Here is a 25353-nt window from a genome sequence, read left to right as displayed (position 1 = left end):
GAATTTTTTTCTCTATGCTCATGTTTAAGTTTAATATCTTACTGTCTAGTTTGTATTTTGGTGGGTTTTGTGTAGACCTAGTTGAGGCACTAGCCTCCTCGGTGAGTCTTTTGGTCAAGGGAACATGAATTTATATCAATATAATACTCTTTCTTATTAATAGAAATCACTTGCAGAAACTTACAAAAAAATATTAATACACTAATTCGAAATAGAATTCAACCAAAATCCAATTACCATAAAAGAAATAATGACAAGCTTGCAAATCATACAATAGTGCATGGAAATGTAAACTCTTTATTAGCTCCAAATGTCTCTATTTTAGTACAATCTAATAAGTCTCAAACTATGAGGAAGTAGTTATATAATAGTGCAATGACCTCTTCCTTACAAAAATCAAAACTCTTTCAATTCTACAGAAAAGGATATCTCCCTCTTGTTGGAAAAATTAACTATGTCTAGTCTTTAATAATGTAATTGAATCATTATGTAATGTACTTGTCAAAAGAATAAAGAAAATAATTATTATTATTATTGTGACTTATTAAAGCATGGGTTTCATCCTTGGGTCACCATGTTTTAGGTCAAAGTCCTCATTGAGGACTTCTAGGATTTATTTTGAGTCTATAGAGTTATTGTACATTTAAAGAGACCCTTCTTGGAATTTTGAATCATGTAAAAAGGTTAAGTATTGAGTCAAATATGAATTTATGTAACCTCCACACCATGTCAGCCTAAGGGAAGATCTAGTCAACCTAAGACCCTATTCGACCCCACAAGAAGCCTATAAAAGGAAGGACATCAAATTCATTTGGAGCATTACTTTTCATCAAGTTCGAATTCTCTCTACTGGGAAAAAGTGCGAAGTGGGTAGCTGAAAAAGTCTATTGTCGGGAAGCCAAAGTGAATTTGAGTTTGGGTGAATCTAAGGAGTCAAGAAAAATCAAAATTTTAGTGGTGGTCTATCTTTGTTTCATGCTCTAGATTGGGAGATCGAAGTCTTCCAAGCTGGACTGCTGTTAGTTGCTGCTAGTTGCTCCATAGTCGAAGTTGTTGGAAAGAGGTCAATCCTCTGGAGGCTAACTTGGTGTGGAGGGAAGGTTTGGTTTTAGTATAGGGTGAAGAGTCTCAAAGAATACTATTTAAAGGAATAATTACTTTGATTGGGTTTTCCCCTCGAGGGGGGTTTTTCCCTGGCATGTGCCTACATCTTGTGTTCATTGTTTTATGTGTTGCTACTTTTGGTAATTGCTTGATGAAGTAAAGAAAGAAGATATAAAGAATCGTAATAATAAGAAACTTCACAATTAATTATCAAGGTCAAGAAAATACTTATTGCCTTTCTGATTTTCCAACATGGTATCAGAGCTTTGGTGAAGAAAGAAGAAAAATTCAGATCCATTCATAGGCACTATCTGAGGGAAAGAATATATTATATTCAAGGAAGATGTCTAAATCAATCAAGGGTGAGAACAAACTTGAAGGAGCATCCATACTTAGATATTTGAAGAAGAGGATTGACCTAATCCTCGAGAAGAACAAGGTGTTGGATTTAGTAAGAGGAAATGTAAAGAAGCCTACAGAAGAAGCCAGTGATGTTAACAAAGCAAAGTTCAGGGATTTAGAATTGGTGGCTATGACTATGATGGTAGAAGGGATAAAATACAATCTTGTCCCATTCATAGCTAACATCGATCATTCTCGAGAGATGTATGAAGCCTTTTCGAAGTTGTTCACTATTAAGAACATTGGTCAAGTAGAAAGTTTGAAGAATGAGCTGAGGAATACGAAAATGACTAAAGAAGATATTGTTGCAACCTTCTTTGTGAAGATATTTAGACTCAAGGATGATCTTTTGCCATCGATGATATTGTTCTTGACAAAGAATTGGTGATCACTGTTATATTAGGATTGTCACCCTCTTAGGGTGCATTTGCTTCAGGTCTCAACAGTTGGAAGGTAGCTCCCACCTTTGAATAATTATGGACCGCATGTAGTCAAGAAGAGTTAAGGATATCTATGGTTTTCAATCCTGAAAAAGTATCTAATGCTTATGTTGCTCATCATAATGGAAAGAGATTGAAGGGACCAAGAAATAAAGTTGACATGTCTAAGATAGCGTTATCAATGTCATAAGAAAGGTCACTACAAGAGTGATTGTCCCGAGATTCCAAGGAATAAGAAGAGAGGAAAAGATCAAGCTAACTTTGTTGAAGAAGGAGACTCATAGAAGGTCAAGCCCGAAGAATCTGACATTAGGGATTTACACTATTAATTATTTTTCTTGTAGCTTTACCTATCTTGTTTTACAAGTTTTAGAATTTATAGGTTTTTAACATATTTTAGAAAACACATTTTGTATTGCTTTTAAGTTTGTATGTTTCCCTCAAGCTTTGGAGGGAGCTCCCGACAACTCTCAAAGATAAGTATCCCATTTCTTTTTAGTTTTGGGTTCATGTACTCATTTAGTTTTGATTATATTAAATATTAATCACCTTTCTCCCTCTGTTGTCTTGGTTAGGGAAAACATTTGCAAGAAGGAGGATCTCTCAAGACAAGGTTAGTCAAGAAACAAAGGTATGCTTTGAATACATTGATTGAAAGGATTATTCATTTGATGATCTATTACTAACTTTGTTATGACTAGCTATATTGAATCTTAGTGATTCTTGTTTGGGTGATTCATCTCTTGATAAATCTACCCACCCCACTCATATTCTTGATTGACTATGTAGAACCCTAGACAGGTTCTGGAAAACCCTAATCGAAGGGTATGCTAATGTGAATGTCTAAAATCCTAAGTTGCTTAGGAATGTTGTGAAATGCTAGTTGAAGTTTTATTGATAATGTCTTGTTTGGGATTTTGGTGTGATCAAGAAATCCTAACTTGTTAGGATTGAATGATAAGGTCAAAAATATCATAACCTTTGAAGCTTTGGTAATGTAGGGTTTTCTATGTTTCTACATTGGAACCATAGCCCATTAGGGTTTGGTAGAATGTGTGTTCTACATTGGAACCCTAAATCATTAGGGTTTGGTGGAATGTGTGAGCAAGACCCTTACATTGTCTTAGAAATATTTACTTTGGTATGTGTGTGTTTGTCTGATCAAACCCTAGTGTAAATCGAGATGGTTGTGTATAGATATTTGTGAACTTGGATTTGACTAACACATGATACGAAATATAGTTGCATGATGATGAAATCTAGGCATATATAGATATGTCCTTTTGGTTGGAATCGTAGGTTGGTCTAGGTCAAGATGTATTAATATTGTTGGACATATGATATGCGTATGTATGGTTATGAATTCCTAGATATGTGTTGACCTAGTCATTGATGGTCATGAGTTTTAGGATTTAATGGAAGTCCTTGTCTGAGATTCTAGGATGATGATATTTGAAAATCTAGAGTGTTATAGTTGAACCCTAGTGAAGTTAAAATTGTATAATATGTGTGATATAACAATCTAAAATCTATTAGATGACTATTGAAATTAAAAAAAATATAGGGTTTAACAGTTAAATCCTAGTAGTGACATTGTCTAGTGTGAAATGTAACAATCTAAGATCTATGTATAGATTGTGAAAATGGAATTCTAAGGTTTTGGAATCAAACCTTAGTTGAAGTAGAAATCTCTGATGAACATTGACTATGTGATAATTTGAGATTATTGAAATTTTGAATCTTTGGTTGAAGATTTATAATTGTTCGGAAATCTAGGGTTTGTAACTAACCCTAGTGATGGTTGGTCATTGATTTAAAATATAGGAGTTGGAACTAACCCTAGTGGAAGTTGGTCAGGTTAATGACTAAGTTGTGATTGATTTTGATTGACTCTTTCGTATGAAATCTAGGATTTGTATGAATCCCTAGTGAAAAGTCTAACATATCTATTTTGGAAGGTTGTTAGATGTTTTGTAGATATATGTTTGTGTGAATTTTTTCTAGGGTTTTCTATATGTTTCAAGGAAGGTATATCATACCTTTGGAAGAAAACATTGAAACCCTAGATGTAATGAAATTTATCATGAAGCAGTCTAGGGTGTATGACAAAGCCCCTAGCAAGATGTTGAAGAGTATATGTCTCTCGTTTATAATTAAGTCTGGGTATCTAATATATATATAAAATGCTTCTGTGATTCTGATATGGCTAACATCATGCTTCTATAGTTTTGGTTGTACTTGCTATTAAAGTTGTGTAGGTGCACAATCTTCAACTTGGTGAAGATGTACATTGATGTGATAAGCATGATGTGGACGATGATAACTCTGATGAAATGGTTGGAAGCCACGAAAGATTCTTCGATGTCGAAAAGAAGAAGATGATCTCCTAGAGGAAGCATGAATAGAAGAGATCTCCCTAAGATTAAGAGGGAGTCAAGATAAAGAGGTTCTTCCTGGTTGAGAGGGAGGGCATAACTTGGTATTAACTGAAGAATAAATTTCGGAGGATATGTTGTTGCATGAGAAGTAGGATGGAAAAGCATATGATTGAGGAATATTTTGTCAAAGATTCGGTTGATAGTCCTACTATGGAAAGTTGAGAAACAACATCTGTTGCCTGGAAGGCCCTGGAGGTTTGTATTTGATTATGTATAAGTGAAGGTATAGTATTGGTTGAGGTTGTGTTTGTACAGGTGAATCTCTTGAAGGATTTGATAGCATGATGGTTACCAATCAGTTTGATTGGGAGAGATTGGTCATTCCTTGATCTGTTAGATCAAGGGTTTTTGAGGCTTTCCGAGTGAAGCATTTCCTGGGGAGACATCATGCCAACACTCTGTGTTGATGTCTGGAATCCCGGAATTGAAAATGTAGTGTTGTTTATTGAGCTATGTTTTGGATACACACTTGTATGTTTGGGTTGGTGGTTAGCAAGTAAGCCTGATGGTACCTAGACAGGTTCAAAGCTTGAGTCCACCGTAGTCCCACTTGGATAGATTTCCCTGGTCAGAAATCTAGTTCATGGCATTGTGGTGCTTAAATGTTCTTCATGGTTCATATAGTTTGATACCTTCCATTAATACCTCCCTAGTTAAGAGGGAGTGTTGGAAAAATTAACTATGTTCAGTCTTCAATAATGTACTTGAGTTGTTATGTAATGTACTTGTCAAAAGAATAAAGAAAATAATAATAATAATTATTATTATTATTATTATGACTTATTAAAGCATGGGTTTCATGCTTAGGTCACCATGTTTTAGGTCAAAGTTCCCATTGAGTACTTCTAGGATTTATTCTAAGTTTATAAAATTATTGTACATTTAAAGAGGCCCTTCTTGGGCTTTTGAATCATGTAAAAAGGTTAAGTATTGAGTCAAATATGAATTATGTAACCTCCACACCATGTCGGCTTAAGGGAAGATCAAGTCGGCCAAAGACCCTATTTGACCCCACAAGAAGACTATAAAAGGAATGGCATCAAATTAATTTGGAGCATCACTTCTCATCTTCTCATCTACTAGGCAAAAGTGTGAAATCTTGTTGTTGGGCATAAGTGCGAAGTGGGTTGCTGAAAAAGTTTGTTGTCGAGAAGCCAAATTGAATGTGAATTTGGGTGAGTCTAAGGAGTCAAGGAAAATCGAAATTTTGGTGGTGGTCTCTCTCTGTTTCGTGCTCTGGATTGGGAGATCAAAGTCTTCCAAGTTGGATTGTTGTCGAAAGTTGTTAGATGTTGCTAGTTGCTCCATAGTTGAAGTTGCTGGCAAGAGGTAAATCTTCTAAAGGCTGACTTGGTGTGGAGGGAAGGTCTGGTCTTGGTCTAGGGTGAAGAGTCTCAAAGAATACTATTGAAAGGAAGAATTACTTTGACTGGGTTTTCCCCTCGAGGGGGGGTTTTCCCTAGCATGTGCCTACATCTTGCGTTCATTGTTTTATGTGTTGGTACTTTTGGTAATTGCTTGATGAACTAAAGAAAAGAGATATAAAGAAGCGTAATAATAATAAACATCACAAGTAATTATCAAGGTCAATAAAATCTTTATTGCCTTTCTGATTTCCAACACCTCTTACAATAGTGTAATCGACAATCTCCTCCTACAAAATTCCCCCCTATACTCTGCAGATCTGAAACCCTGTTTACAAAAAAATCATGTTTCTAATAATTTACAAAGCCATTGAAGATCACGGCCTCCTCCACATATTTATCAACAAATTGGAACCAATAAGACAAACATAACTTATGACAGTTTGATGTAACTCCTTGAAGTGCATCGTTGGCTAATTCTTATCAAATATGATTTTCCAAAATAGTGGACAACTAATTGATCCCAAGATTCACACTTTGTATCCATGATTGGATTTTATTAACTAATTTTGTTTAGGAGAGGCTCTTGTGATTGAATCAAGGATCGCGAAATAATATTGAATTGAAGTGTTTGGATCCACTGGAAACAAATCCCCCAATCATCCCTTTTTGTGCGAGCTTTGTTTTGAGCATTCCAAAAATTTTACTCCAATTGGTTTTAATTTTGGCCATAGTATGAATTATTCTTAGGATTGTGCCATGATCTTAAGATTTGGCTTGACTTCATTAGCTTTAATTCACTGGTGGAATATCTAGGCAGACACCTAAAATAAAGGACCCACAAATAATTATCGTAAAGTTATCCTACGTGGACAACTAACTCATCCGAGTAATAAAATCCTGGACTAACCCAAGGAAGCGTTGCTCGAACTCGTCGGGGAAATATTGTCGAGGCTATGTGGCAAGTGAAGGAGCGAAGGAAGAAGGAGAGGGTTACGTGCACAATGAGGGACTGTATTTGTCAATTAAAGGGGCCTGTCATCCACATTGTCCTGGAAATAATATACCAGAAGGAACGAGAGGGGCTGTCAAAGAAATCACCCGGGATATTCCTCCAGGATTACGTGGCAGGTGGGGCACTGAAATGGCCTTCGTGGATGGGAAAAATTTATGTGTTTTGAGAAAAAAAAGTCTACATGGATGAGTAGAATAAGAAAAAGAAATTATTTAATGTTTCTGAGGCTAAAGATCATTTATAGGATAGATTGTTGTTTTATCTGTTTGATGTATTTGGCTTTTTTTTTTAAGTTTCAAAATAAATACTCTCAAATTTTTGACAAACCCCTCACTATATAAATATAATTAAATAATTTATTTATTTATATAAATGATAAATGCTCCCCGTATGAGCAACACATCACCCTGAGAATTTATTTTAATTGAGTATTTTATGAAAGGTCTACCGTTATTTGGTTTATAATATATGTTTTTTTATATAAAAACACCCCTTGGCCACGATGATTATATGAAATAAAGGACCTTTTTTTTTCAGTAAGAAAAAAAAGTAGTATTTGTATTAAAGTTAGAATATTTACATACTGTAAAAGTGATATGCTTTGACAACAAAAAGATTTAAAAAGGCTGTGTAGAAACACGGCACGCTGAGATGATAATACATTGCAAGGATAGTCGCAATATGTATAATATGGTTATGTGTGAGCAGGAGAACACATCCAAGTTACCCAGATAACTTCCAGGCCCATATAGATAGGAAACAAAACCGACCATTTGAGATAAAACAAAAGGATAGTTAAAAGAGATCATACCTTCCATGAATAGGTAGAAAGCATTTAGCAAAAGAAAAATCCCTGAAAGATACCAAAAACAGAATGGATCAAGTACCCGGCAAGGAGAAATCTTCGATCTGATATGTGACTGGACCCATTTGTATCTCCATTTTCCATATACCAAGCTGGCTCGTTAGTCCCATCTTTGACAAAGTATCAGCTTTTTGATTATGGATTCTGTCCACATGATTGATACAATAGTCCTTTTTCTTGTTCCACAGTGCATCTATCCTGTTCATCCACCCTGATAACATGGGGAACTTTATGACTAATTTCTTTTTGACATGTTCAATAATGATTTTTGAGTCCCCGAAGATATGAAGATTCTGAATGTTAAGAAATGTGCCAAAATGAAGAAGACCATCCAAAGCCATAGCTTTGGCTTTATTGTCTGTACCCTTTCCTCCATTCCAATAAATGGAGATTTGTTGTTCTTCATTCATTTCTATGTGAATGCCACAAGCACATATACCTTGCTGAGAAGCCCCATCAAAGAAAACCCGCGGGAAGCCCATCTGAAAACTGCACTGTTCCTTTGAATTTTTGAATTTTGTGGCAAATCATCTTAAATGGGAGGGAGGAATGAGTAGATATAATCTTGTCTAGCATAGTGTTCTTATTCTCCTTCCCATCTTGAAAAACTAAACTATTCCTCCACTTCCATACTAACCATAGAAGAAGTTGAGGAATATGAAATAAAGGACTTCACTACAGTGGTGCTAGGCATTGGACCTTTATTAAATTATATTCAAAAATTAAAATTAAATATTTACAAATTAAATAATATACAATTAAATTAAAATTAATTTAATTTGTATAATTAAATTAAATTATTTATTTATTTAATTATATTTATATAATGATTTAATTTAAATGAATAAATTAAATAATATCTAAATAAATTAAACAAAATATATTTACATATTTTCATTTATAAGTGGTGAAAATGAGCCAAATTTTGATAAGCATATATTTTCAACTATGAATTGAAATGAACTGAAATATATGTCATTAGAAATCTAATAAGGAGATGAAAGAAATGGAGCTATAAGAAACTAAAAGAAATATATGTCATCAGAAATCTAATAAGGAGATGAAAGAAATGGAGCTATAAGAAACTAAAAGAAATATATGTCATTAGAAATCTAATAAGGAGATGAAAGAAATGGAGCTATAAGAAACTAAAATAAATAAGTAAAATTGAAAATGCTTAAAGTAAAAGAAAGCAAACTAAAAATGACATTAACAAAATTTATATGGAAGGTTTCATAATTTTGAAAAATTAAGGGGGGTAGTTGTGGCCACAACACTTCCATAAAAATTTATTACTGTGGCATTCCATCTTTTTAAGCATTAAAAAATGAAATTTAACTAATGGAAAATTACATAGGAAATTCATCTTAACCAAGGATTTATCAAGAGTCTTGAGGGATTAAATCTCTTGAGGTGCAAACATTTTTCCAAGTGTTCTACTCTAAAAGTGTTCTGCATATCAAGATATTTGATCCGTCTCGGCGCTTGGTAGATCTGTGGTTAAGATGGATTTACACTGGCAATATTAACAATGAACCAAGTGAGCACAATGAGAATGAGAATATTGATGTTTTATAATGCTTTTAATTAGAATTAGCCAAATATGTATAATCGTTTTTTATTTATTATACCTAACATTGTCTTTTTATTAAAAATAAATAAAAATGGACATGTGTCAACTCCATGTTGAGCAAAGATGAAATCACACATCGCCATCATACTAGGCTATAGAACATGCCTCTTGGCACAGCAAGTAATTGACAAAAAATTGAGAGCTTAGACAATGACAATGCAAACACTAAACACAAGAAGATAAGAATGAAATAAACTCTAAAATGGAACATTGCCACCAAAGAATGAAATTGTAGAGAAAAGTGTCTTAGAATGGGAAATGAAAAGACAAGGATGTTTGGCTCTCCAACAACCCAACAAAGCCTAGCGCTTCTTATATCCTCTCGCAAATTGATTCAAAAAGGGTTCTTCTCTAGTAGAGTAAGAGTGGATGCAAAAGAAAATATTTTCTATGTAAATTGCTAAATGGCCACAGAAGCCATCACACTGCGTTATGACTTAGCATTTTTTCATAATAAAGACAAACCAAAACCATTCAAAATGTATTTTTCTCATTTGGGTTTCTAGGGTAAAGATATGTTGTTATAACGTTCAAATGCAATGTGAATAGGTTTCATTGTCTAAATGTTTCAATTTGGTGTGATTCCTTACTATTTAAAGTTATAGTTTACAACACTTTGTATTGAAATCACCGACAACATTAAACTTGAATTTCCATAATTCATTTATGTTGATGGAATCATGGGGTTTAACAATTAAATGCAGATAACATTGTCATGACTTGATTGGGCAGTTTTATTCATTGTTGTGTTCATTCGTGGGAATAATTTGTTTGTTTGAATTCCACAATAGTCATTAGCTTAATAATTCAACCATTATGATGGTTCATTGGCATATTTTATTTACATGTGTATTGTGTTAATCCATCACTACAACTATCATTTCGATCATTATCAGTTATATTCACCTAAAGGTATGCAACTTAGGTGTCTCCAAGCCTAGTTATTTAACTATTCAAATTTAAAACAAGAGATAAATATATCCACTATGGTGAGTATTTTAAAACCATAGCCAGTTTGTTCTGATTACCCCATTTTGTGTTAACTACAACCAACCAAATACCTCAAACTTCCATAGAAATTGATTACTCCTATAATTACTACTTTGAATTGACCCAATAATTAATGGGAATATTCAAGGAACATGAGCTTCCTTAATAATGTATGCTTGGTTAATTCATACAATTCCTAATGCTAACACACTCGCACACACACATATATTCATAGTGTTGGTCATTTAACTAGGAATAGTTGAAAAAGAAGGATTCACTGGTATTTATGTTAATTTCATTTGTGTGTGTGTGTGTGTCTTCAATGAACTGAAGTGATGTGCTAAAATATTGCATATGCATATTTTCATTGTACAGTGAGTTTTAATTTCTCAAATATTCAAGAATGCATGCAACTAGTTGGGAAAGTCATAGTGTTGGTCCGTGACATTGTAATAAGATGATTTTATTTTGTTGTTGGAATTAACGTAGAGCATAGTCTCATCCCCTTGTTGGGCATTGACATAGCCATTAGAAGCAAAGAAACTAGCCTAAAGTAATGAAACCAAATTTGAAATAGAGTCATCCTCTTATGCATGTTGGTGAGCTAAAGTTGATGAGACTTGCACTCGGAATTTCACTTAGAATAGAGACATAATTATTTAATTTCCATAGAGGATCCGCGTTGATCAAAGGGGTTTGTGCCTATAAGTCCCACATTTATGGATCATATTGATGTCACAAGTGGTAAAATTCTTATATAGGATTTGGCCTTAGGATTGGTAAAATGCCCCTAATGTATCTGGCCTTATGGGTTATGGGAAGATCTACTATTGAAAAATAGCCTTATAGTTGGCCAATTCTCCCTAATAAACATGGCCTTAGGATTGATTAATTCTCCCTAAGGAACCTCACATATCCATCATCATGTTTATGGTTGATCCCACACTCCTTGGGTATTAGCCATGATATTGATGTCAATAATGCATTACATATTTGTGTCTTACCGTATTTCCCTCCAAGTATTCGATTTCATGATCAGATCCATTAAGTCCTTGACCTTAAAGAAATTTCAAATAATTTGAGGAGAAAGTACACCTAGCATTGGTAAGGCATTAAAGAGGTAGAGCTTTGAAGACCTAACGGCTATTGATGCGCATATACGAAAGGAGAGCTAACATTTGAAGGAGAAGGTATAAATGTTTCACTAGAGGGTAACAAATATAAAAAATGACCTTAGACCTCTACGAAATTGCTACCTTTGGTAAAATATCACTTTGTTGAATGCCAAGACTCACTCTCCACCATTATGGAAAATGGCGACAAGAAGAGAGTTCAACATGTGAAATTGGGAGACAAAATAATTCACTTAGATAATCAGCAAATGGAGATGATCTCTCATATGATGGCTTAGTTGTAACAAGAATTGATAGTGAAGGAGGAGGCATTTCCAAGTTATAGATAGTTGTCCAAGAGACCAAGGAAGCACAAGAACCTTCCATTTCTATTGTAGAAGCTAATATTTCTCAAGGGCACTACACTAATTTTGAAATCCGTAATAAAGGCATAGGTTCTAGGTGATTAAGAGAGATGGGTTATGATGGTGAAGGGGTAGGCAAGAGAAGTTAAGATTTTGTAAAATTTGTTTTAGTTGAACTAAGTGATCTGAAAGTGGAAAAGGTGAATTCTACCTCTCTTTCCAAAATCAAATAAAATAAAACTAAGGATTGAGTCAACACTTTGCAAGCATAAAAAATGGGCCTTGAAACAACTGATGCCCAAAAAAGAGCAAAACAAAGGATTTGTTAACAGAGTTCACCCCTCTTGGGCTACATCTCCGAGCTTGTCAACGTGACTAGACCACTCATATATTTAGTATGAGTGGATTACATAAACAAGTGTTGTAATAAATATGTGGCTATTACCCCTCTTGGGTAATGTTCTCCTACAAATAACTCTCACAATAACATCAACTCAAATCATCTCCTATAAAGATGACAAAACTCCAACTAAAATAAGCTAAACCAAGCATGAAAACACCTCAATTCCACATTGAAGTACATACACAAAACTTCATAATAAAAGAAGTTAAACCTAATCTGAACCCTGTTGGTTAAAATTGTTGTAGTAGCCTTACGAAATTGAGAATACCCTTACAAGGTCTTCTCCATGTCCAAATAGCCTCCAGAACTGCTTCCAAACTCTAATTGATCCATACACCTTTAGTCTCAAACTTGAACCAAAAAAAAAAGAGGAGAAGGTTGTTAAGGGTCTCAAAACAGCTTCGAAAGTTTAGGACCCGAAAAATTGCTAAAAATAGTAAATTGTGCTACAATTAAGGAAACTGAAAAACTGAAAGAAACAATGGTGGGGGTCCAATTGGAATTGGCGGGTGGCCACCAATATCCACCTAGATCAGTCTGCATGAATATGTATTGATATTTTATCATAACATGGGGCTTACTCCTATTTTGGTCTTTATTTTACTATCGGATGCCCATCTCCTTTTCTTTTGTCCTGTAATATGCATCATTTTTGTATTTTCAAGGCATTCTTGATCACCCACTATAGCAACACAACTAGATGGTAAGAAAACATGGAATACACAAAGGCAATGGATCATGGTAAATTTATGTTTGAATTTTTGATATATCGCTCCATACTTATCCTGTAAAAGATTTAAGATCTCTCCATATACACATAAGTGTTACATAGGTTGGGACTTGGTCTTGATTTTTGAGGTTTTATGTAAACCATGGAGTTGATATGAAATTTGAAGAAACAAAGAGAATAATTGTCACTGCAATTCATAGAGAAGCACATCTTCATTTTCATTTTTTATTAATTTTATTTACTTTAGATTCCTTGAACATGAATCATTTGTTTTCCTAGATTTACTTCTCATTTCAATATAGATTTAATAAGTGATGATTTTAGGTGAATAAAAACTTCATAAAAAGCCACTTCTTCAAAATTTTAATTCCGATTAAAAGAAGAGGCTATCTTTTGTTGGATAAAATTGATACCTCTTAGGTAAAATTTAAACAAAATTCTTCAATGGTAAGTTTCATTTGCCCCTTTTTCATCATTTTTCATTTCTTTACATTTTTGTTTCAACTTTGTTTTTAATTTTGTTGATCTTAAACTCTATTTTGCAGGTCTTCACAAACTTTTGCACACCCCTACCAGCTCAAATTTGACACTCATTCTCCTTGTTGCTTGCTTTCGAGTTTTGTAAGAGCAGTTACTATGTTTATCAAGTCAACTAAATTGGGGAGTCCCTGAACCTTGAATTTATTTTACAAGCATTTCTTTTATTAGAAAATTGTCAAGATGTTCTTATGAAATTAGAAAATTTGCAACGGGCAAAAAACTTCTCATTTGGCTTAATTTTATCTCATGACTGCTATTCACCTTACGATTTGAGAGCCTAATTGCTTATAACTCTGCAAGATATAATTTATTAAAATTTCAACATAAAATAAACACACACATGCTTGTCTTATTTTACTCTTTTGTTGAGACATTTTATATTTAGTCTTGTTGCGGTTGTCTTTTAATTTGAGATTTTCTTTCATTTTTCTTTTCTTATTTGACATTTTTGGAGTATGTTGATTTCTTTCACTTTAGTTTCGATTTATTTTTCCTTTTTCTATTGGTTATGGTTTGGTTTTGGTGATACCACCAAGATTTACGTAGAAGGAATTTTTCCATACCCAACATTGGTTGGCTGGGAAATTTTTACTCTGTCTATTTCAATGGGTTTCATTTACCTTAAAGGGACATTTTTATGGAATCCTAAATCCCTCTTACCTTAAATCATTTCCATGGAGGAACATTTATTTTTTCTAAGTGATATAGTTCATCTTTACAAGGAAAGAACTGACCTTGTGTTTAATTCAATGGATCCCTCCCATCCCTACACTTTATAAAGGCCTTTGAATGAATAGTCACGGGGAAAGATACGGAGTCAACATTATGAAAGTATCATATCCATTAGCTTAAGTCTCTTTTACCATCCCACCTCTTTCACTCAGGTGCATCATAAACATAGCTCGCAAATGCGCTTATCAAAATGGTGACCAAAAGGGGCAGCATGGGAAGTACAAGTAAACCCGTCGGGGCTGTGGACACCTACTTGATTGGGGCTATGCTTCTTTGGCATAAAATACAACTTCATCGAGGCACTGACCAGGCTTGCTGGCAGCGAAGCAATGTCAGAGACCATTCATATTGACGGATATATGCTTTATCTAAACCTCCCCATCTATACCTTCTTCTATTTCTCATACGAGGTAATCTTAAATATTAAATATTCCCCAAACCTCGGATTCATGTTTATAGACCCAGTCTGCATCAAGTACTTATCTTTTTGAACTTATATTTCTTGATTCACAAACGTGGGACCCATGGGGAATGTTTTATTGTTTGACGGTTAAATAAAATTCCTAAATTTTAACCTTTGAGTAAAGTTAATCTCATTTATTTTTAATCAGAGATTATTGGTTCTTCCCCGTGTGTCACAATTGTTGTGGTGAAATCAAACCCCCCGCCCCCCCATTTTTTAATTCATTATCTTTATAATAATAATGGGGACCCTCTACATGGAAGCCAACCAAGGCGTTCTGCGAAGCAAAAGTTCGCTGTCAGTTAACCAGGTCGATTGCTTCTGCAATATCCCCTAAGAAGTGCTCCCTGGATCCTTTGCTACTGACTTATCGCCCTGAGTTTTTTCTCTGCTGTAAGTGCAACCAAAAGATTAATACGAAGAGCGCATATCGTGGTGTTCTGGGACTGATGAATCCGTCTACTGCTCTGGTGAGATCCCTTGCCTCTGGGCCCATTCAGCATCCAGCGAACCGCTACAAATCTGAAGGTAAAGCGCTGATGTTTCAATTGATTTCTGCCGATAGTCTCCAGCAGTGGGATGTTTTCTATCTCCGTTTAGCAGTGTTTTGTAATAGCTGAAAAAATAGGCCCTCGTTTAGTTTCCAGAAAAGCGTTGTATTCACTCTTTGCCTTAACGCTGGCGCCTTTTAATAAAATTAACCGTTTTTGTCTAAAAAAAAAAAAAAATGGGGACCCTCTACATGAATTATCGTCATATCACCCTTTACTTTATTTTATTTTATTTGGTTAAGTGTACGACAATTTTGCGATATTTTTATTTTCTTCATATTTCTCTTATGATTTCTTCATTGCATTCGATTTTTTGCTAGCTTTCCATTGGTTCTCATTTCATCTCATTTGGATGCATGGTTTACAAATTGCGCTTATCCGAAGTTCGATGATTTTTACCGCCTAGGCTAAAAATGTACATAGTATATATTATTTTAATTTTTGTAAAATAATTATAAATATTGAATTTTATTAATTCTTAATTCATTTCTATTTTACTAATGATCCTATAGAAACATTGCACTCGAGATTATAGAACAATTCAAATTATATTTTTCGGATCTTAGAAGTCTATTTGAAATTCTAATTTTAAAAAACTTCTGAAATTCTAAAAACCCAAGTGGTTGTAGTTTTTTTTATGTCATAGAGACTTATTTAATAGTGGTTGTAATTTATATGAGGGTGGGAGGTCCCACTCCATGTGGCCCTCCTCTCCTCTCCTCCCTCACCTTTCCTCTCCTCCCTCACCTTGAGCCTTCTCTTCATTTCGTGACTTCCAAATATCATAACACTTATTTCTAAATCCTCCCAAAATCTACCACCTCTAAAATCCTTCGATACCTGAGACTCCTTATCCCTCCTCCTCACCTCGATCCCACCTCACTTCGGAGCTCGTGCTTCTCATAACTCTTATTTCTTATGGCCTATGAAATCCTCATCTCCCAAAATCCAACCCCCAAGACTTCCTTATCACTCTGAAATCATCCCTTATCTCTTCTCTGAAATCTTATATCTCTTTATCTCTTTATCTCCAACCCCCAAGCCTCGAGACTCTTTATCTCTCCTCTCCTCTCCTCCCTCCTTCCTCACTTCGACACTTTATCTTTTCGTAAATCCTATTTTAAAGACGCTCTAAAATCTTCCTCCTCTGAAACTCTCACACCTCCTAATGACTCCCTTATTTGTATTCCTTAGGGTCCATTCAATAAAACCAAAAGCCACTATTAATTTTTTTTAATAATATATTTTAATTAATTTTTAACTATTTTTATTAATGGAAATATTAATTAGTTTATATAATGTAATTTAATTAATTTGTAATTAATTTTTACATAATTAAATAATCTAATTAATTTAATTAATTAATTTTTTTTAATTATAATTATACATTTAATTACAATTATTAATTTAGTTTAGATTAGAATTTTTAATTAATTTTTTTTAATTTTGACCCAAGCATGCATTTTTTCCAAAGTTTTAGTAATTTTTTATGCTTCATATTTGGAGAGGCATATCTCAAGATTTACTTGACCAAATGAAGCTCACAATAGCTCATTGGAAAGCTAAGAATGAGGAGAATAATCTCGGAATGATAAGTTTAGAATATTTAATCATTTAATGACCCAAAAATTCAGTAGAAGACAAAGTGACGAATTTGCAACAACAATTGGTTTTTCCTAATTTGATTTGGGCAAATTTCATTGGCTTGAGAAAATTGTTGTCACTAATTCATCCTCCAAGCATTATTCAAAAGGATAATCAGATCCATTTGAAGCAATCGTAGCATGGAATTTCTTTGGATTTTATTTATTTTAATTTAGCAATTTCATGAGAATTTGTTTTTCTAATTTCTAATATGCAATTTAATTTATTTTTGTTTTGGTTTTGATTGGTTTGTAGCAGGAGATCAGTTGGAGAAGTTCAGATCTGAGACATTTTGGAGCAATGGAAAGAGACTAGCAAAGAGAAAAATGGGGAATTTTCAGCTCTAATTCAAGATATGTTACTGATGTTTGACTTGTACATACATGCAGGAAATAAAATGTTGCAATGGTTACATTGGAAATATGACTATACCTAAGTGTGTTTCCTTTCTTCTAGTTAGGATAGGGTTAGAATTAGTTTAGTTAGTTTATTGTTTTGATTGTTTCTTCTTTTAATATTATAGGTAGAAGAATAAAGCGAGCAACTAATTTTCTCTGAGTTATAAAATGTTCAAGGAAGTATCTATTTTCTCATTAGAATTTTTGTGCTTTGTATTAATGTTTCTCTCCATATTTCCTTTACTTCGCAAATTTGCGAAATAAGTAAATAATCATATGCTACTTCTTGTTACCACAGCTAAAATGGAATGTTGAACTCTTTCTTGTTCAGATTTGCCGTAGGTCTACAGCATCTCAATTTTGAAATGTTAAATTAAAGAAGGCCCATAAGCAAAGGAAATTACAATTAATTCTTGCAGCAGGTTGTAAAAGTTCTCCTATCGAGGATTTTACCTCTACCCATTCTAAATCTTACATTTTTCAGGTTAAGTTGAACCCTTGCACTACACTAGTTCATCTCTCATCCACTTTAGTTACATTTCTTCCTCTCGAGATGGTATAAACCCTCTAACTGGTAAATCTCGATATGTTGCTTTTCATTTCATTTTTAAGAGAATAACCTTTTCGATATCCTTCCCTCAAAACTTTAGACCTTCAGGCTTATCAAACTCTCGAGTCTGTGTTATATCGAAGTATTCTAAAATATTTTTTGAGATTTATCATCTAAAAACTCAATACCTCGGACCTTCAGAAACAAGCTAAGTTGAGAATTGAGCTCTTTACAAACAAAGATGAAGAAGGCTCGTGGTTCTTAAAATGTAAGTTAGCATATCGAAAAATATTTTGAAAACGCATTCCGAGATTTTCCTCTCCGAGATCTACGTGGCCTATTTTATTTCTCCACCCGAATTCCTTGGTTTCAGAATCTCTTAAAGTGATATTAAATTATAACATTATCCAAGTTTCCAATATTATATTTCCATCCAATAGTAATCTCAGACTTCCTTTTTATTGTAACTCTTATTTAAAGAATTTACAAGTAATCTTTTCCAAAGCCTCCTCTCTTTTTTTCCAAGGAAAAAGCGTAATTTTCATTAAGATTGTTAAGAAAATTACATGTTGTATGCCAGCATTGTGTTATGCTTTCTCTACTGTCTGATGATGGAGTTCTGTGTTACTTAAATATTACAAAATCCTTCAATAAATTGAAGGTCCAAAAACTGTGTACAAACTGTTTAGTGGATTGTTCTGCATATAATGAAAGTGAAACAAAATAAACCAGAGAGACCAAAAAATGGATTGATCCAGTCGATCAATCCCTGGCACCTGCCTCCACATCTATATACGGCCTGTGATAAACCTGGAAGAAGTCACCATTCCTGTATTCCTGTATTATCCATTGTCCTCTATTCAGCTGCGCGACCTCTTTGGAAAGAAGGTCAGCGACTTCATTCCTTTCCCTGTAAATGTGACAGCAGACAAAAGATTCAAACTGTGATTTCAGACCAATTGTTTCTTCCAGCAGATCTCTGAGTGTGTGCACGTGACAGTGATAAGTTCCATTTATCCAGTTTATGATGAGCTGAGAGTCCCCAAAGATTTGGATCGAGGGGCAATGTTTTTCCAGGGCAAAAAGCAGAAGGTGTCTGAGGCTGTTGAGTTCGGCATAGTTGTTTGTGCCCCTTCCTAGCCCCACTTTCAATTTGAAGTTTGTTGCCTCTGACAGGTGTAGGATGGCTCCTCCCCCACAGCCTTCGACGTTGGCAGAGCCATCAAAGTAAGCCCAAGGCTGGTTCTTATCAATAGTTTCAGGGATAATAATTCGGGGGGGGAGGGGGGGAGGTCTTTTTCTTCGGGAAGAGAGTTGTAGATAGCTAGGATGTTGTTACACAGAGCTGCACCCAAAATATTTTTGTCCTGAAAAATTCTGGAATTCCTAGTTATCCAGATACCCCAGCAGATGATGAGTGGCAAGTTTTTTTGTCTCAAGTTTGCTGATTTTGACCACCAAGTCTCCTTCTTTAATATTGCTACCAGTCCACTGACAGGGAAAATTATGCCCCTGAGTGATAGTATTCCAGATCTCAATTGAGACTGGACAAAATAAGAAAAGGTGGTCCGTGTCCTCAGTGGCGGAGTTGCAGAGGCTACATCTTGACAGCCCATGGATGTTGCGCTTAGCCAGGTTATGATCAGTGGGAATCTTGTTGGAGAGGATAGCCCAAAAGAGGAGTCTCGATTTGTGGGGGGCTTTCAGCTTCCAGAGAGAACTCCACCACCAGCATTGAGGACCAGTGGCACGAGATTCCATTAAGGAATCAAAACCTGCTTTGGGGGAATAGTTTCCTGTGGCAGCCTTGGCCCAGATAAGCCTGTCTTCTCTTTCTGAGATCTTAACATTTGCTTCCTCCAGGCCACCAATAAAACCAGCCCAGTCCTCCCTCCATCTGCCACTGATTCCCAAAGTGTCAAAGTCCTTCCAACGCCTGTGAGGGGCTTCCTCCCAACCAACCTCTTGAATGTGAGCCAGGAGGGTATGACCCGTCTCCCTGAGATCCCTTCTCATATCATGTGGGAGGATGTGGACATTCCCGCTGCCAACCCAAGGATCCGCCCCTATTCTGATTTGAGTACCATTCCCCACCTTCCAAACCAGTCCAGATTTTATGATGTTCATTGAGTGAATGATTGTCTTCCAGATGATTGAGGCCCCCGAATGGTGGTGCTGAGTACTATGGATCCAGTCAATGGGGGACAGTGGAAAGATATACTTGTTGTAGATTACTTCGGTCCAGAGGCTGTTTGATGAGATAATTTGCCAGACCAATTTTGCTCCCAGGGCTTTTGCGAAATCTTGAGGCTCCTTTAGGCCCCAGCCGCCCCACTTTTTAGGCTTAGCTATCCGATCCCAGTTTACCCAGGCGAAGACTTTGCCATCGGCTTGTCCCCGCCAAAGGAACCTGTGGCAAATCTGTTTGATTCTGTGGAGGATGCCTTTGGGAATCCAGGCCAGAGACATCCAATAGACCGGGATAGCCTCTAGAACTGATTTAATAAGGGTGAGTCTCCCAGCCCTGGAAAGCCATCTCTGTTGCCAGATATTTATGCGGCCTTCAATCTTTGCAATCAGCCATGCCCAGTCAGCAATGCGGTATCCATTGGGTTTGAGGCGAAACCCCAGGTATCTTAGACCAGCATCCAAGTCATGTCACACAAAAGCAAATTGTTGGGAGGCAAAGTGTTGCTCATTAGGATGGCAGGAGCTGAAAGTAATCATTGATTTTGTGGAGTTCGGCTCCATTCCTGTAGCTTTGCAAAATAAAGTTAAAATTTCCTTGAAAGTAGAGGAGTCACTAAGGGACCCGTTTAGAAAAATTAGAATATCATCAACAAAGAGAAGGTGAGAGATGGTGGTCTTGTCACTGATCCTGACACCCCTTAGCGAGCCATTGTTCCTGGCAGCAGATATGAGTCTGCTGAGACCTTCCATTATCAGTAGAAACAAGAGAGGGGAGAGAGGGTAACCTTGTCGGAGCCCCCTTTCAGCATGAAAAAAGTTTGAGGCTGCACCATTTATCAGGACACTGAAGGAGACTCCAGAGAAACAGCTACCCACCCACTTGATGAACTGGTGGGGAAAGCCAATATGGGTTAGAATGAGCTGAAGGTAGGTCCAGTTAACTCTGTCGAAGGCTTTAGACAGATCAATTTTTAGAATGGAGGCTTTTATCGAATCAGATTTGATTGAATGGAGCATTTCCTGTGCAGTGCCAATAGCTTCCTGGATATGGCGGTGGCTAAGGAAAGCAAATTTTTCTTTTGAGATCATTCTTGAGAGGATGGGTTTAATACGAAGGGCAATGATTTTGGAAAAAATCTTATAGATGCAGTTGCAGAGAGAGATGGGCCTGAAATCATCAAAGGATTGGGGGTTATCCACTTTGGGATAAGGGCAAGGAAGGTAGAGTTAAAAGCCTCAGGCATAACCCCTGTGATTCGGCAGTCTTCTGCAGCTAGCAGCAGGTCTTGACCAATGAGCTCAAAAAAAGCAATGAAAAATTTAATTGGCCAACCATCCGGCCCTGGACTTTTATCTTTGCCCATGCTTTTGAGGGTCACCTCCAGCTCAGCTAGAGTGATAGGGGCATTCAGAATCTCCTTGTCCTCTTCCTCGACGAAAAGGGGGATTGCCTCTGTAACTTGGAGAATCTCCGCTATGTTAGCTTCCCTGGGTCTCTTGTAGATGTTTGAGAAATTTCTGACTCCCAGGTCCACTAGCTGAGCGAAAGTGTTGGCTTCTCTTCCATTTTTGTCTCTTAGGCCCCAAATGGTGTTGATGTTCCTCCTACCTCTGGCGAACTGTTGGAAGAACTTGGTGTTTTCGTCTCCCGCTTTAAGCTAGGTTGCCCTGCTCTTAAGCCTCCAAGTCTCTTCAATTCTTTGAAGGATTTTAATTTTTTCCTTTTCTAGCTTGACCAGATGTTCCTTGGAGTCGAAGGTAGAGTAGCTCAACAAGCCTCGGGAGTCAAGGAGGGCCAGCTCAGCCTCAATTTAGCCAGTTCCTTATCCTCCTCTAGTTTTTTATTCTTGATCCAGGCTATTGTTGCATGCTTAAGCTGATTCAAATTTTGAGTTATAACAGAACCTGGTGAAAGCCCCTCTTCCCTGTTAAAATGTGTCCAGCTCTTGGTTACCAGGTCTTGGAAACTAGCATCCCCAATCCAAACAGCATTGAATTTGAAAGGGGATCCCGACTTCTTGGCCTCATCTTCCAGCTCTAGAAATATAGGGGAGTGGTCAGAGCAACCTCCCGTGCCAACCCAATGTCTAATGCGCCCAAGTCTGTTGAGAAGATTGGGCCTGATGAGGAAGCGGTCAAGACGACGGGCCAGTGCATGGACCCCAATTCGACGATTTCTCCAGGTAGGCACTTTGCGGGCCGAATCGAGGCTAAGGAGCTCATGGTCATCCAGAAGCTTCTCAAAGTAGCCGGTTAGGGCGTCAGATTGGGCTCTGTGTCCCCAGGATTTGGCCAACCCCAGGGAAAAGTTTAGATCTCCCCCAATAATAATGTCATTCGACTACATGAAATCCTGTTGGAGGAGACTGTCCCAGAAAGCCTCCCTATGATGGCAAGGCCCGTAGATGTTTAAAATTCTCAGAGAAATGAGGGGCGAGTTTGAGATGATATCCGCACCCAAAAAACCATGCCCGCCCCAAGCGTTGCAAATTTTGATTGTGCGGTTGTTGAACCCCAGAGCGAGTCCACCTGAGCGACCTTTGGCATCCAGGTAGAAGAAACTCCAGTCGGGCAGAAATTTTTTTAGGGTATTGTGGATCGACATTCCATCCCCAAGAGTTTCTTGGAGCATTAAAAAATCCAGATTATGAGAGTTACAGAGTCTTTTGAAAGCCAGTTTTTTGTCAGGGCTGGCTAGCCCCCTACAATTGAAGGAGAAGCCTTTCATGGGTTCACTGAGGCAGGGTTCCCCTTTGCTCTAAGGACCTGATCGATGGGGGCTTGGATGCCTGAGGCCACCTCAAAGTTGGCTCTTTTAATGGCTTTAGAGATGCGGGATTGTCTGCCCCTAGGGGCTTTCGGGGAGAGGGTCATCCTCCAATCCGTAGGCATGGAGGGAAGGGGGGATGGATCGCAGATTGTAACGGTGGGAAGAGCCAGAGGTCGAGGCCCCGGGGGTTTCATTGGAAGGGAGGTGGCTGAGGGTACAGGGGGAGGGAAGGGATGGGGGAGGGGCTGAAATCACCGGGCAAGTAATTTGGCTCAGCTTGGGGAGGGGAGAGATTAAATTTGAGGTAATCAAACTAGAAATAGAAACTTCAATAAAATTAACAGACGGAGAAACAGAGATAGGAGGAGAGGAGGTACCCGTGAATCCCACGCCTTCTTTGGAGTGAGCCCTAGTGCTCGGCGCCGCAGAGTGCAAGGAGTCGGGTCCCGGGAGGCTGGATGGAGTAGGAGGTCGTCTACTGGTGGCCTTAGATAGCCTGGACTGCATGTCTGAGATCTCTGCCATTCCCAAATCCGTCTGAGTGAATGCCGCTGCTAACCTTTTTGGAGGGGATGGTCTATGCCCTGTGACTAGGGGGCATTCCTTGTAGAGATGGCCAACCTCGTGGCATTTCCGGCACCTGAAGGGGATACCCTCGTAGTCCAACTCCTGCCAGCGCGTTGTGGAACCCATGTGGAACTGATAGCTCTCCACCAGGCCGTCCCTGGTGTCCAAATGAACTAAAATGCGGGCCATCGCCAGAATACCTGTGTCCATGTAGGATCTGTCATGGTCGAGGTAGGTGCCCAGGTCGTCTCCGATGATCCTGAAGATTTCCTCCGACCAGAACTGAAGCGGGAGGCTAGGCAAACGAACCCATATCGGCCCTGCTCCTAAACTTTCCTTTTCTGGGTCGAAAAGAGTGGACCATCGTTTTAGGAGTACTGGGGTCATTTCTATATGCCAGAAATGGGTGAGAATCCAGTTGACATCTTTTGGCTCGTCGAAAATAAGGGCAAACCATCTGCGAGAGAGTGCCAACACTGCGGGAAGCTGCAGCAAAACATTCCCCCACACCTCCATGGTCCATTTCTTTAGCCGTCCTGGAGTGTAGTTTCGGCCGCAGACTTGCCCGACTAGGACCGTATTCTTAGTTAGGGCTGCCTTGTCCATGCCGATGCCTTCCCCAAAAACCAGAGATCTCCCTCGTTCCCGGGTTTTGGAGCGCTTAGATGACTTAACCTTTTTTTCCCTGGGGTTCGGGTGGTCCAGCTGGGAGTTATCTTCTCTGCCCGAACTGAGTTCAGGGTCCAAATCCCTTACTTCCTCGTTGTCCGGCTCATTATTGACAATGCCTTCAAAGAACCCGGAGGGTTGGGGTTTTTCCTTAAAATCGCCTAACTGCGAGCAAGCCTGTGAACATTCTGGAAGGTTGTTCCGGATATTAGGGCCGCAGTGATCACTATGAGGCTCCACAGTTCCGAGAAACGGTTCGTCTTGAAACCCTAGGCAGAGACCTTCACCGCCTTGAATAGCTTCAGTGACCTGGAGCTGGCTGTTCCAAGCTAGAAGATCGGTTGGAGATGGGATAGAAAGAAAAGGGGTGGAAGAACCCTCAATAGGGTTTATAAAACCCTCGGTGACCGTTACTCTCAGTTGAGAGATCTCCAATCCTGACAAGGAAGTTTCCATGTCTGCCAGACCGTAAATAACTTGGTCAACCTGAGCTGCCGGTGCGCTGTTCATTTCCAAAACAACCCCCCCTTGTGGCAACGGACGGGAGGCCACGAATATTTCGGATTCTGGGCAGTTGTCTGATGAGTAATCCACGAGTTCCTCCTCGTAACCCTCTTCCATTACAGAGATTAGGAGCTGGTGGGCCGGGACGCAGGGTCACGGAGTAACTGCTTAAGGTGAGATGGGAAGCTAATAGTAACCGCGTAGTGAAACCTTATTCCCTTAACCCGCTGCGATACTGTTACAGGTCTTGACCCGCGGCGGTTAGAGCTCGGGACTTGTGGAGTGGCTGGACTCCCAAGACCATAAAAAAACCAAAGGAGTGATAGAGGAGGGATGGAACCGGGGGTGGATGCTCCGCGAGAAAGGGTAAGCCGACAGAATGGCACTGAGAGAGCTGACACCTGCCAAGGGAAGCCCGCTTGCCTGGTTGAAACTGTCGGATGAAGGAAGGAAACACACTAGGTTTTTGCATATGCCAGACGAGAAGAGTTAATGGCTAGAGATGAGAATCCTCCCAGGGTCGAATCTCTTCGCTTCCTCCCTGGTTCCTCATCGCTCCATTCTTTCCTCCGAGTATAAGCCTCCTCTTATATCGGGTTGTTCCCGAGATTTCCTTTTCGCCTCTTTCCCTCTCGGAACCTTAACATATTGAATTTGTTGCAATCTCGTAAGTTAATTTAAATTCTATCTTAAATCTCTATCCCGAGATTTTATGTGGCACCTTTCACGTGGTTTTAAACAAATCTCATAGGCTTTTGATCAACTCATTCATTACTATACAGTCAAACCTATCACTATGCACATGGAGTCATTTTTTATTATCATTGTATCTTTACGTTGACTTCCATGTTATCATGGTGTTCGAGATCTTGGATGTATTTTTAATTCCAAGCATTATTTCTCAAGATAACTAA

The 25353-nt window shown here is 37.8% G+C and overlaps 1 protein-coding gene across 1 annotated transcript; it reads right to left on the bottom strand.

The window, feature by feature from the left end:
- Positions 1-18501: 18501 nt before the first annotated feature.
- On the bottom strand, positions 18502-22534 carry LOC149195483 (uncharacterized). The gene is made up of 5 exons (XM_089407932.1): positions 22396-22534; positions 21707-22245; positions 21130-21548; positions 19142-20374; positions 18502-18649 (listed from the first exon to the last, which is right to left on the bottom strand). The coding sequence occupies exons 1-5, from the start codon at positions 22532-22534 to the stop codon at positions 18502-18504; spliced, it is 2478 nt and encodes an 825-aa protein (XP_089264058.1).
- Between the last annotated feature and the right edge of the window lie 2819 nt (positions 22535-25353).

This window comes from Pinus tabuliformis, chromosome 2_2 (genome assembly GCF_031772625.1).
Source record: "Pinus tabuliformis cultivar Carrire ecotype Pingquan chromosome 2_2, CPIR1, whole genome shotgun sequence".
Taxonomy (NCBI): Eukaryota; Viridiplantae; Streptophyta; class Pinopsida; order Pinales; family Pinaceae; genus Pinus; species Pinus tabuliformis.
This window is presented reverse-complemented; position numbering and strand designations above follow the sequence as displayed.